Source organism: Piliocolobus tephrosceles, chromosome 13 (assembly GCF_002776525.5).
Source record: "Piliocolobus tephrosceles isolate RC106 chromosome 13, ASM277652v3, whole genome shotgun sequence".
NCBI lineage: Eukaryota > Metazoa > Chordata > Mammalia > Primates > Cercopithecidae > Piliocolobus > Piliocolobus tephrosceles.
Window position 1 is genome coordinate 3,651,210 of NC_045446.1, and position 12,221 is coordinate 3,663,430.

General features: G+C 54.2%; 1 protein-coding gene across 1 annotated transcript in view; it reads left to right on the forward strand.

Moving 5' to 3' along the window:
- SHANK2 (SH3 and multiple ankyrin repeat domains 2) overlaps positions 1-12,221 on the forward strand; it is a 646,969-nt gene that overhangs the window by 295,903 nt on the left and 338,845 nt on the right. The window contains exon 12 of the mRNA XM_023186421.2: positions 7,380-7,549. Coding sequence (XP_023042189.2) covers positions 7,380-7,549 — 170 coding nt within the window. The remainder of the gene's footprint in view (positions 1-7,379; positions 7,550-12,221) is intronic.

Genomic DNA, 12,221 nt, shown 5'->3' on the forward strand with positions numbered 1-12,221 from the left:
TGTGTGTGTGTGTGTGTGTGTGTGTGTGTGTGTGTGTGTGTGTGTGTGCTCCCGTCCTCCTAGAGGTGCTGGTCCAGGAGGGTGGGAGCCAGTGCACCTGCACACCTCTGCTCCCTCAGGTGTGAGGCTCTGCCAGCTCCGCATCTGGGGGGTGCCCTCTGGTGGCGCCCACTGGCACTGCTGGGCCACGATCTGAGAACATTCCTGAGACACTCCTGCTCTAGGAGTGCATGGGGTGGGGGCGGCGTCCCTGTTCCCTCTGGGTCTCTCCCAGCTGCCAAGGGGCTGGTTGGCCTGCCCAGATTCAGAACAACTCTCGATGTATTTCTACAAAGTGGCAGCTGGTCCCAAGCGCTGCTCTTGCCTCACCCACCAGGGAACGTCCTGGCTACCCACTCTTTCACGAATGTTTCTTGGGTGGGGTCAGCTCGGCAGGGAAGAAAGACTCGTGCTTTCGAGTTCAGTTGGTGGAGATGAATGCTGCAGCCCTGTCCACACCTCGTCCATTGCACGCATGAAGGACAGTGGCATCCACCTGGCCACACAGGCAGGGGCTGGACCCCGGCAGGACCCGGTGGGGCTCGGGAAGCCCGTCTTTGGCCCAGTGACCTCTGTTTTCCTGAACGTGGTGTGGGAACTGAGGTGCAGCTGCATTCAGGGTTTCAGGTGGATGAAATGGGCAGAGGGGGCATTGGCCATCCCGGGACGCTGCTGGTGAGGGGCCAGCAGAGCAGTTTTGAGTCAGTGCCAGGACTGTGGCTCCTGCTTGCCCTCCTGTGCCCCATCATCCTGACCCAAAAAGTGGTGGCTGGGCCCTGCTGGCCGAGTGGGGGTGAGGGGTGGAGTTGGGAACTCTCCCGGTGATCCTGACTTTCTCTTTCCTTTTTTTGAGACAGAGTCTCACTCTGTTGCCCAGGCTGAAGTGCAGTGTCGTGATCTTGACTCACTGCAACCTCCACCTCCCAGGTTCAAGTGATTCTCCTGCCTCAGCCTCCCAGGTAGCTGGGCTTACAGGCATGCTCCACCATGCCCAGCTAAGTTTTGTGTTTTTAGTAGAGATGGGGCTTCGCCATGTTGGCCACGCTGGTCTCCAACACCCGCCTCAGCCTCCCAAAGTGCTGGGATTACAGGGCTGAGCCACCATGCCTGGCCTGACTTTCACCTGTGCCCAGGATTAGCCTGGCAGGGAGCCGGGGCCAGATGGAGGGGCAGCCAGTGTCCTGTGCCCGTCCCTGAAGCAGTCACTGCAGCCAGCAAGGTGAGACGTTGCAAATAATCCTGAGTCCCCATTGTGCATCCTCAGAGATGCTGTCACCAGAACCACAGAGGCAGAGTGAAGCCCTCAGGCCCGAGATGCACAGGGCTTGGGGACACCCACCTTGAGTAGGTCCCAGGCCTGGGTGATTGTGCCTCTTGATACCTCCAGCTCTTTCACAACTCTACACATTAGAGGCTCTGCTGGGATGGCCACAGGGGCCCCTCAGTGGGGCTGCCCACCTCCACCTTCTGTCTGCTCCGACCCCTCAGATGAGCGGAAATGCATCTGCTGACCTGTGTTCCTGCCCAGTTGACAGCTCCATGAGGCCTGCCTGCATCCATGTCTGCCATTCACGGTGGTCTGCAGTCCCACATGGCTATGGGTTCACAGCCCACCCAGAGTACTTGCTGGATGAGTGAATGAATGTGTAACTGACTGGTGAATGAATGAATGGAGAAAGGTCAGTATGTCGACCTTTCCTGTTCACCCAGACTGGCTGGGAAATGGCCCACTTCACTGATCCAAGTCACCCACCGAGAAGATTACCAGTTTTTTCATTTTAAGAATTCGGTGATTTGGCCCTTATACCGAAACAAGTTGGTCAGAATCCCTCCTGGTTGTTCTTGGCCAGAGCGTAAGGAAAACATGGACAGATTGGGGTGCAGGAACTTCAGACCAGTCCTCACTGTGTACGCAGGACAGCAGGAGGGACCCCCAGCGTGGCCCAGGTGCCATGTCTCCTGAGCGGGGCAGCCACTCTTCTCCCTGGGCCGCAGAGGCCTGGCTTCTGCTGCTGTCTGTGGCTGCCGTGGGAAGAGTGGGGCCCAGCAGGAAGATGTAGCTCATCAAATGAGACATCACAAGGATAAGACACCTTGCAGCAGGTGAGATCTTGTTCACCTCATTCTGTCACCAGACAGAGCAAGGAACCCTGTATTTCCATACCCAAGTCTGTATTTCCATACCCAAGTCACCATTTATGGAGCCTCCATTTTCTCACCTGTAAAATGGGGACAAAGATTCTCACCGCTGCCTTTATGGGAGTCTTTGAGGTTCAAATCAACAATGAATAGGAAGACATGTGAGCATTTGGGTGGAATCGCATGTCACTGCCGGTAATCACTGCCTAGAACCGTGTACACCACTCTGGTCTAGAAGAAATAAGACTTTCCTGTTTTTAGACAAAGGTTTTCCAGGCCATGGGATTGATGGGTTAGAGAACTGATTCCTGCAAAGAGAATCAAGAAACAGAACTTCAGAGTTGGAGCTGTGTTCACTTTGACTTCTCTGTCAAGTGACACACACTGGTGCCAGCTGGAGCAGTGAGGTGAGACAGGCACTTAGTTACCGACTTTGCAGCTGCAGCAGGGCAGTGTGAAGGTGCTGATGTTTGCATAACACCTGGCAGGGTGCATTCTCACAGTTCCTCCTGATCATCCCCTTTTCTGATGGGGAGGTTGAGGCTTTGAGAGGTTAGCTGACTTGTCCAATGGTGGATAGTAAGTGGTCAGCTGGGCTTCAGGCCAGGTCTTTCTGAACTTTGGGTAGATGAGTGAATAGATGTTCAGAAAAATGATAAGATGGGTGGATGAATGAATGGTGGATGGATGGGTAGATGGATGATGGGTGGATAGATGATGGATGAGTAGATGGGTGGACGGATGGATAGATGGGTAGATGAATGAATGGTGGATGGATGGGTAGATGGATGTTGGATGAATGGATGGATGGATAGATGATGGATGGATGAGTGGATGGATGATGGATGGATAGATGAATGGATGGATGGATGATGGATAGTGGGTAGATGAGTGGTGGATGGATGGAAGAACAGGTAGTTGGGCAGATGGAAGGATTCTGGATGGATAATGGAGAAGAGATGAGTGGATGGATTAACTGATGAAGTTAACTGACTTCTCAAGTAGGGCAGGCTCAGTCTCCCCTGCCAGCTGCTGTTGAGGATGCACAGTGGGGCCGTGAGGTTCCTTGCAGAAGCTCCTTGGGTGTGGAAGTCCTGAGAAGACACACTCCTCGTTTGGTTCCTAAGTTCTGGACTTAAGCAGCTGCTGTGTCAGCCACATAACAGTTGTGAACAGACCCTGCGACTCCTGCTCTGTGGCTCACCCTCTGCCCTGTCCCAGCTACTGTGAGCCCTGTCCGTCTGATTTTTCCTCTAGACTTTGACCCACCCTTTCCCCTCAGGAGGAAGCTCACGTGCCTCACCTTGCTCCCCCTGGAGTCCACCTATCCGGATGCTTGGGGACTGATCCTGGGGCTGGGCTGACCTGACCTGCAGCCACTCCACCTGCTCAAGAGCATCCATGCAGCCTGGGGACACTGGGGTCACATGTGACCCCATCTCTAGGACTCACCTTCAGTCCTGATGGGGCCTGATGCATCCAGCTCCTCCAAGCGCTCATATCACACCCCCAGCCAGGACAGGGGGGTTGAGACGATGTCCGCATAGCCCTGTGTTCTGGCTGCTGCCCGTCCAGCCTGGATGACGGTCAATGCAGAGGCAGTGACTGCCCTCGGAGCTGCGGTGGGGCTGAGAACTGAGCTTCTCATCTGCATTTTCTCATTTATTCTCCCAGCAACCACAGGGGGTGGGGATTACCCCCACCCCCACCCTCTACCACCTATTTTACAAATAAGAAAATTAAGGCTCAGAGAGGTAAAGTGACTCACTGAAGGTCACACAGCTGGGGCAGATCAGCCTGCGAGTGACGGGAGGTTCAGGCCATGCACAGAGCCCATGATGGCCACTGGCCTTGCTGGCTTCATCACTCGGGGCAGATGTGGGCAGGTACATTAAGGGACGTTCAAGGAGAGGAGGAATTCTGACCCTGGGATGCTGTATTCTCCCGGAGTCCCCTTGGTTGCCGGGATTCTCCTCCCCACATCCCTGCTGGCCTGGGAGCCAGAGAGGAGACAGCTGTGAGATGCTCAGTGCCTGCAGTGCAGGCTCCCATCCCTCCCAGCTCTGGATCCTGTGCCAGTCCAGCCCTGAGTCAGGCTGAGCTGAATGAATGCGTCTGAGTGCTGGTGCACGTGCAGACGGCTGGGCAGGCTGGCAGGGAAGCCTCTCCGATGGGGGCCTGGCCTAGCGCTGCTGTTGCGTTTCTCAGCTCCCCTTGCAGAACAGGAAGTGCCTTTCCTCTGCTCCCTGGTGGCTCACTGAGCTACGCCTTTGGACAAAAGGAGGCCACCAAACTTGGCTTTTGCAAGAGTTCCTGCTCCAGGAACTCCTGGGGTGTTTGGGGATAAATGATGTCCATCGATGGGGAACAGTGGTCCTTTGGAATTCTCCTGGCTGTGCACATCGATGCGCTGCTGTGCCACACCGTGCCCGGTGGGCTCCATCTTGTGTCCAGGCTGCATGGCAGTGACAGCACACCTGTGCCCCCAGGTGTCTGTGACTGCCACATTTGTGGCTGTGACTTGGGGGAGGAATGGCATCCTAGGGACAGGGGACAGGGAAGTCCTAGCTGCCTGCAGCCTCCCCCATCTCTCAATGTCCTCAGAGCCCAGGTAAGCATCCAAGACGCCCACCTGTTCCAGAAGAGGCCACTGTCCTGCCCTGTCTCGGCTCCCCGTGGTTTCAGGACAAATCTGAGATTTGGAGTCAGGCAGACAGACTGAGCGTTGAGGCCCAGTCTACTCCCTAGAGTCATCAGAGTACATGGAGCCCTGGCTCCTCAAACACACTGACATGGGCAAGGTCCCTGTGACCAGATCTCACCATCCTAATGCTGAGAGAAGGAGTAAACTGGGCCTCAACGCTCAGGGACACATGTGTCGGGTGATTACAGTAGTGAAGGCACATCGTGAGGGGGAGGCTCATGTTAAATGCCAAAAGAGGGTAGTCACATCCACTTCTAAAACTTCCCTACAAGCCTGTTTTGCATGGGTCCCTGTGTGCATGGGTCCTTCCTCCCTGTCCTCATAGAAAGGTCAATGCTGCCTCCATCGCCTCAGAGGCCACAGCACCTAAAGTTTGGGAAGGGAACCATGGTCAGAGACCACTCGCTTCCCTTGGCCAGCACCCTATTGGAGGGTGCCAGCTGCAGGTGGACAATTTTCCCTGTCTTTCTGAGCATGTGCCCAGGAGGGCCGTCCCGAAATCCTGGCCAGCTTCCTCCGGTGGATGCGTTTGTTTCTAAGGACTCCCGTCCTGGCCACTGTGCAGGTGCATCTCAGAGTACTTTGTGCAGCGTGTCCTGTCGCTGGGCTCTGTTAAAGTGTGTCTCACTGCTGGGTGTAGAAATCAGGTTAAAAACATAGGTCTGTGCAAAATCAGTGACATACAGCAAGAACGGATATTCGTTCCTCTTGTGTGTTTCACTGGGGACGCTGGGAACCGCACTGAGAGAACCGAGGTCATGAGCGATTTTGATGGAAGGTCCTGGGTGCTTCCTCGCCCGGTGTGACTGACGCTCACAGGGAGGTGGATAAAATGTCGGACACCCAGGGCCTTCCTGGATCTCTTTCTCCACCTGAGTCTCTTTGGGTTTTTTTGTTTGTTTTTGTTTTTTTTTTTTTTTTTTGAGTCAGTATCTCACTCTGTCACCCAGGCTGGAGCGCAGTGGTGCAGTCATGGCTCACTGCAGCCTCGACCTCCTGGCCACAAGTGATTCTCCCGCCTGAGCCTCCCAAGTAGCAAGAACCACAAATGCAATGCACACCACCATACCTAGCCAATTTTTGGTTTTTTGTTTGTTTGTTTGTTTTGTAGAAATGAGGTTTCGTCATGTTGCACAGGCTAGTCTTTTTAAAAATAGTGGCAAAATAGGCCAGGTGTGGTGGCTCACGCCTGTAACTTCAATATTTTGGGAGGCCGAGGTGGGTGGATCATTTGAGGTCAGAAGTTTGAGGCCAGGCTGGCCAACATGGTGAAACCCTGTCTCTACTAAAAGTACAAAAATCAGCCGGGCGTGGTAGCGGGCGCCTGTAGTCCCAGCTACTCGGGAGGCTGAGGTGGGAGAATCGCTTGAACCCGGGAGGCGGAGGTTGCAGTGAGCTGCGATCGCACCACTGCACTCCAGCCTGGGTGACAGAGCAAGACTTTGTCTCAAAAAAAATTTAAAACTGAAGTAAAATAGTGACAAAATATATGTAATATGTAATTTACCACCTTAGAACCATTTTGAAGTGCACAGTCCAGTGGCATTCAGTGGAATACTTTCGAGTGCTGTGCAGCCATCACCACCATCCATCTCCAGAACCTTCTGATCTTATGAAACCAAGACTCTGTCCCCTCACTCCCCATTCTCTCCACCAGCCCCTGGCACCCCCCTTTCTACTTTCTGTGTCCATGAATCTGACGGCTCTCGGGCCCTCGCATGGCTGGGATGACACAGTCTGTGTTCTATTGTGTCTGGCATATCTCACTGAGCAGTGTCCGTAAGGTTCACCTGTGGTGTAGCCTGTGTCAGAGTTTACTTCCTTTTTTCTTTTTTGGAGACAGAGTCTCACTTTGTCACCCAGGCTGGAGTGCAATGGTGCAATCTTGGCTCACTTGAACCTCCGCCTCCTGGGTTCAAGTGATTCTCCTGCCTCAGCCTCTCTGGTAGCTGGGATTACTGGTGCCCACCACATTCAGCTAGTTTTTGAATTTTTAGTAAAGACGAGGTTTCACCATGTTGGCCATGCTGGTCCTGAACTTGCGACCTCAGCTGGTCCGCCCACCTCGGCCTCTCAAAGTGCTGGGATTACAGGTGTGAGCCACCACACCTGGCCCAGAGTTTACTTCCTGATGGAGGCTAAACGGCGTTCCATTGTGTGTTTGGACCACGCCGTGTCTCTCCATTATTCTGTGGTGGGACCCTTGGGCTGCTGTGAACGGTGCCACTGTGAACGAGGGTGTGCACATGTCTCCCCGAGTGGCTGCTGTCTATCCTTGCGGGGCAGACCCGCGAGTGGGATTGCTGGATCTGCCGGAATCTCTGACCACAGTGCTGCCCCAGCCCGTTCCCGTCTTCCTCACTGTCTGGTGTCAGGAGTTCTGATGTGGCCGGCCGAGGCACAGTGTGTGTTGAATGGCGTGGCTGTGGTTCTTGGAGGGTAGCTTGTGACCTCGTGACTCTGCTCTCTCTCTCTCTGCCCCTCTTGCCTGGTCCAGGTCGCCTTTTGCTGCTGGTGCCAACAAGGACTCACTCTCGGCCTTCGAGTACCCGGGGCCCAAGCGGAAGCTCTACAGTGCCGTGCCCGGGAGGCTCTTCGTCGCCGTCAAGCCATACCAACCCCAAGTCGACGGCGAGATCCCCCTTCACCGTGGCGACAGGGTCAAAGGTCAGTGTCTGCTGGTTGTCCTCTGCTCCTGGAGTGAGGTCAGCCTGGGGCCCTTCAGCCAGCCTGCTGTGGGGACGATGTCCAAGGCACTGCTTCTCCGTGAAAAGCACAGACCCCTGGAAGGGCAGGAATGGGGAACAGAGCGACGTTCCCGGAACCTTTCCCTCACTCTCCAGGAAGCTGCTGTGGCATCCTCAATGCTGGGTCTCAGGGATCGATGAGCACATGCCCATCGGGAATGAGATTCCACTTGAGAAGTGCAGTGAGAGAGCCAGATGAGGGCGCTGAAGAGCAGAACTCCTTTCCATCTGAAATCCCCTAAGTCTGAAGTGTCGGGGCGGGCCCTGGCATGGGTCAGCTTTGGGGTCTCCGGGTAGATGGTCCAGTGTGACCTGAGGCCTGGGGCCTGCAGTGTTCAAAGGAAGGAAGTCTACCAGCTTGGAAGGAAAGATTCTCAAAGTAGAATCCTGGGAACCAGCATTGAGAAGCCTGTGGGGGGCCATTGTCAACACCGGGTCAAGGGGTTTGACGTTGTTCCTGGGGTGCTGGGGAGCCAGCGATAGTTTCTGCCCAGGGGAAATCAGGTGTGTGAGGCACTGCAGGAAGATAAAAGTAGGGTTGGAGGGAAGTTGGCAGTGGTGGCGTCTGAGGCACGCAGCAGAAGCAACATGGCAGGTGTGGGCTGCAGGGGTTGTGTGGGGTGGTAGGAACTCACTGGGTGGAGCAAGAAAGGCCCAGCACACGTGGCCAGCACACCCAGGCCCTGCCGTTGGAGGGCAGGCTTCCAGAAGATGCGTGGCACGGGTGGAAGGTGTGGCCCTTAGGGGTCAGTAGGCCCAGTTCAAATCCCGCCTTCCCCAGCTGGCTGCCACCTGGCCCCCAGCAGGTAATTGATTCAGTTCCTTTCTCTGCGCTGCACACTGATCAGGTCAGCTTGACCTGGGTTACTGCAACATTGTAATGATGGCAGAGTCCCGCCCTCATGCCTGATGGCCGGTGTTCCTGCTGCACACATATTTCATCATTTGATAGCATCAAACAAGTCCCTGGAGCTCTATTCATTTTTTTCAGTCATTTTGCTTTACATTAGATCATTTCTATTGGTTATTGTTTAAGTTCACTTACCCTTTCCTTTGAAATGTCCCTTTAGCTGTTAAGTCCATCTTTTGAGTTTTATAATTTCAGAAATTATGTTTGCTAGCTTTTCCAGGTATCTATTTTTATTGTTGCCTTTTATTTGCCAAGATCTCCTATTACTCTGTTGAGATTTTTTTGTTCATTAAAGACTTGTTTTTTTGTTTTGTTTTTACAACATTGTAGATTGGTAGTTGTCACTTTAAAATCCCTCACACTTACGCCATCAACTTGGCTGTCTCTCTGAGGACCAGTGCTGAGAGCCTCCTTCCCTCCTCCCCACTGAGGCCAGCCCTGAGATGCCGGGTGATAGGGATATCAAGGCCCCGCAGGTGGGGAGCAAGAGGGGCCATCTGTGCAGGGATCAGGGCCAATGCTAGCCTTGTTAGCAACCCCGTTCTAGGAAGTGAGAGCCAAGGTTCCTAGTTAGAGAATGTTTTCTGACCAGTCTGCACACTCAGGGCCACCCCCTAGGCCCAAGTGGGAGCCAAGGAGGTTCACTGTCCCTCCAGAGCAGGAAGGGATACGTGGTCCTCCCCGTCCAGGTCTGTCCCCATTGTCGAAAGGAGAAGCCTGGGGCTCAGGGGTTGGAGGGTGGGAGCTGCTCCTCTGTGAGTCCTGCTTGGAGCTCACTGATGCCCAGGGAGGAGGCTGGGGTGTGGCTGGCAGTTCCTGTAGGGCAGCCAGGTTAGTCCTGGACTTCCATAGGGGCAGAGAGGCCTGTGAAGATGAACCTGGAGCCTGGGGCTGGGCATCTGTGGAGTCACTCAGGCATACCGACCCATGCTCCAGGAGGGGCAGAGCTGCAGACAAGCTCCCATGCTGTGAACTTGGCATGCATCCTCAGTCCCCTAGACATAGAACAGAGGCCCGTGGGAGTGGGCACTGAACAGCTGAGAGTTCCTCGGAGGGGACCCTGAGTTTGCAGCATGGATGAGCAGGAGGTCAAGGGAGGGGGAGCCAGCGATGAGCCCATCAGCGAGTCTCCCATAGGCCAGCAGCGGTAGGCAGACTTGAGGACCCAGGACTCGCAAGGGTCGTGGGACATGGCAGGCGAATCCACATCTCACACCTTGATTCCCGGCAGCTCTGGTGGCCTTCAACTGTCCAGCTCCCTGGGTTTGATAGAGTGATCCAACAAGGAAAGAAGGGAGGTCACGTGACTCCTGTCCAGGCCCCAGGACTGGGCCTCCTTGGCCTCTCTGCCCCTCCCCAGCACACTGGAGCCCAGCAGCACCTCCTCAAACATGACCAGACGGGAACCCGCCCCTCGCAGGAGTGTGGGGCGTGTGGGGAGCTGGGCCTGTCTCCCAGGGAGAACAGAAATGACAGAGCTTGGTTCCAAAACTCACACTTCAAAGGATCGATGGCAAAGGACTGCTGTTCTGAAAAGAGATTTGAGTGGGCCGCGCAGGCCATTTGCACACAATTGGCGCAGAGCCCCTTCCTGCTGCCAGCGGCGCCGCTCTTCCTTCCTGCCGAGCTGTCGGTGCCTCCCCCCCTTCACGGGTGGCCCGTGCATCCTTGCTGCCTGCATGGCAGTGCTTAGAGGCGGGCGGGTCGAGCTGATCCACTGCCTGCAGAGCCCAGGCCCTTTAGGGGAATTCTGTCCCCTTGACATCAAGGGAACAACCTTTGTGGGCAGGAAACCCTTCTGCCTGGCTGGCAGGGGCAGGTCTGGGAGGGTTTCCAGAGAAACCAAACTCATTTTTTGCAGTAGAAGTCGGGCCCGGGCAGCAGGCAGGCAGGGTGGCTGTGACAGGTCCCAGGGTGGCCCTGGGGTCCTGCTGATAACATTGCTGCTCCTGGCTCTTTCAGAAGGTTAATTTACATCTCCTCCATTCAGTCCCATTTGGGAAGGGGTGGACGTTCCCAGAAGACAGTTGCATACCATGTACCTGGGAAAACATACCCAGCATTTTTCTCCTAAAGTAAGGGGTGCCCAAGAATAGGTGTGTACATGTTCTGATTCCCCCGCTGACCCTCCTTTATTTTCTTTCTTTTTTTTTTTTTTTTTTTTTAATACAAGGGCTCTTCTTTGTCCTTCACTGTGCCTGGCACATTCTTCCCTCCACTCCTGATAGTTCTTTATGCGAGATCTGACATCAGGCCCCTGAGCCAGAGCCCTGTCCAAGCTGTGTACCCTGAGCCAGAGGCCTGTCCAAGCTGTGTACCCTGAGCCAGAGCCCTGTCCAAGATGTGTACCCTGAGCCAGAGCCCTGTCCAAGCTGTGTACCTGGGTGCAGTTTCTCAGCCTCTCTTCCCAAAGTCCCTGCATCTGAGACATGAGGGGAGTTTGTTAAATGTGCAGATCTCCTGACCGTCCATCCCTACATCTGTAGAATTGTGTCTGCAAGGACACAGCCTAGGAATCTGAATAGTTAACGAGCTCCTCAGGTGATTTTGCAGCATTCCTGACTGTGACGAATTTTAGACCCTTTGCAGGCAGGACTATGTTTTCTTCTTGTTTGCCAAGCATGTGACACAGTGCTTGGAATGGGATAGATGATGGATGGATGCAATGGCTGGATGGGTGGGTGGGTGGGTGGACGGATGGGCAGGCATGCAGGCAGATGGACGGATGGATAGAGAGGCAGATGGATAGGCAGATGGGTGGGTGGATAGGCAGATGAATTGATGAATGGGTGGACAGGTGGATAGATGGATGGGTAGATGGATAGATGGATGGGTGGATGGGTAGATGGGAAGATGGATGAGTGGGTGGGTGGATGGATGGATGAGTGGATAGATCTATGGAAGGGTAGATGGGAAGATGGATGAATGTGTGGATGGATGGATGGATGGATGGATGGATGGATGGATGGATGGATGGATGGATGGGTAGATGGGTAGATAGATGAATGGGTAGATGGATGGATGGATAGATGGATGGATGGATGGTTGGATGGGTAGATTGGAAGATGGATGGATGGGTAGATGGATAGATGGGTAGATGGATGAATGGGTGGATGGGTAGGTGGGAAGATCGATGAATGGGTAGGTGGATGGATGGATAGATGGATGGATGGGTGGATGGGCAGATGGAAAGATGGATGAATGGATAGATGGATGAATGGGCTGATGGATAGATGGGTGGATAAGTAGATGGGAAGATAGATGAATGGGTGGGTGGATGGATGGATGGGTGGGTGAGTAGATGTGAAGTTAGGGTTAGGTGAATGGGTAGATGGATGGATGGATGGATGGATGGGTGGGTGGGTAGATGGGAAATTGGATGAATGGGTAGATGGATAGATGGATGGATGGGTGGATGGGTAAATGGGAAGATAGATGAATGGGTGGGTAGGTGGGTGGGTGGGTGGGTGGATGGGCAGATGGATGCATGGATGGGTAAATGGATGGATGGGTGGAAATGTGGTTGAGTTTGATGGGTAGATGGATGGATGGGTGGATGGGTAAATGGGAAGATAGATAAATGGGTGGGTAGGTGGGTGGGCGGGTGGATGGATGGATGGGTAAATGGATGGATGGGTGGAATTGTGGTTGAGTTTGATGGGTGGATGAATGAGTGGATGGA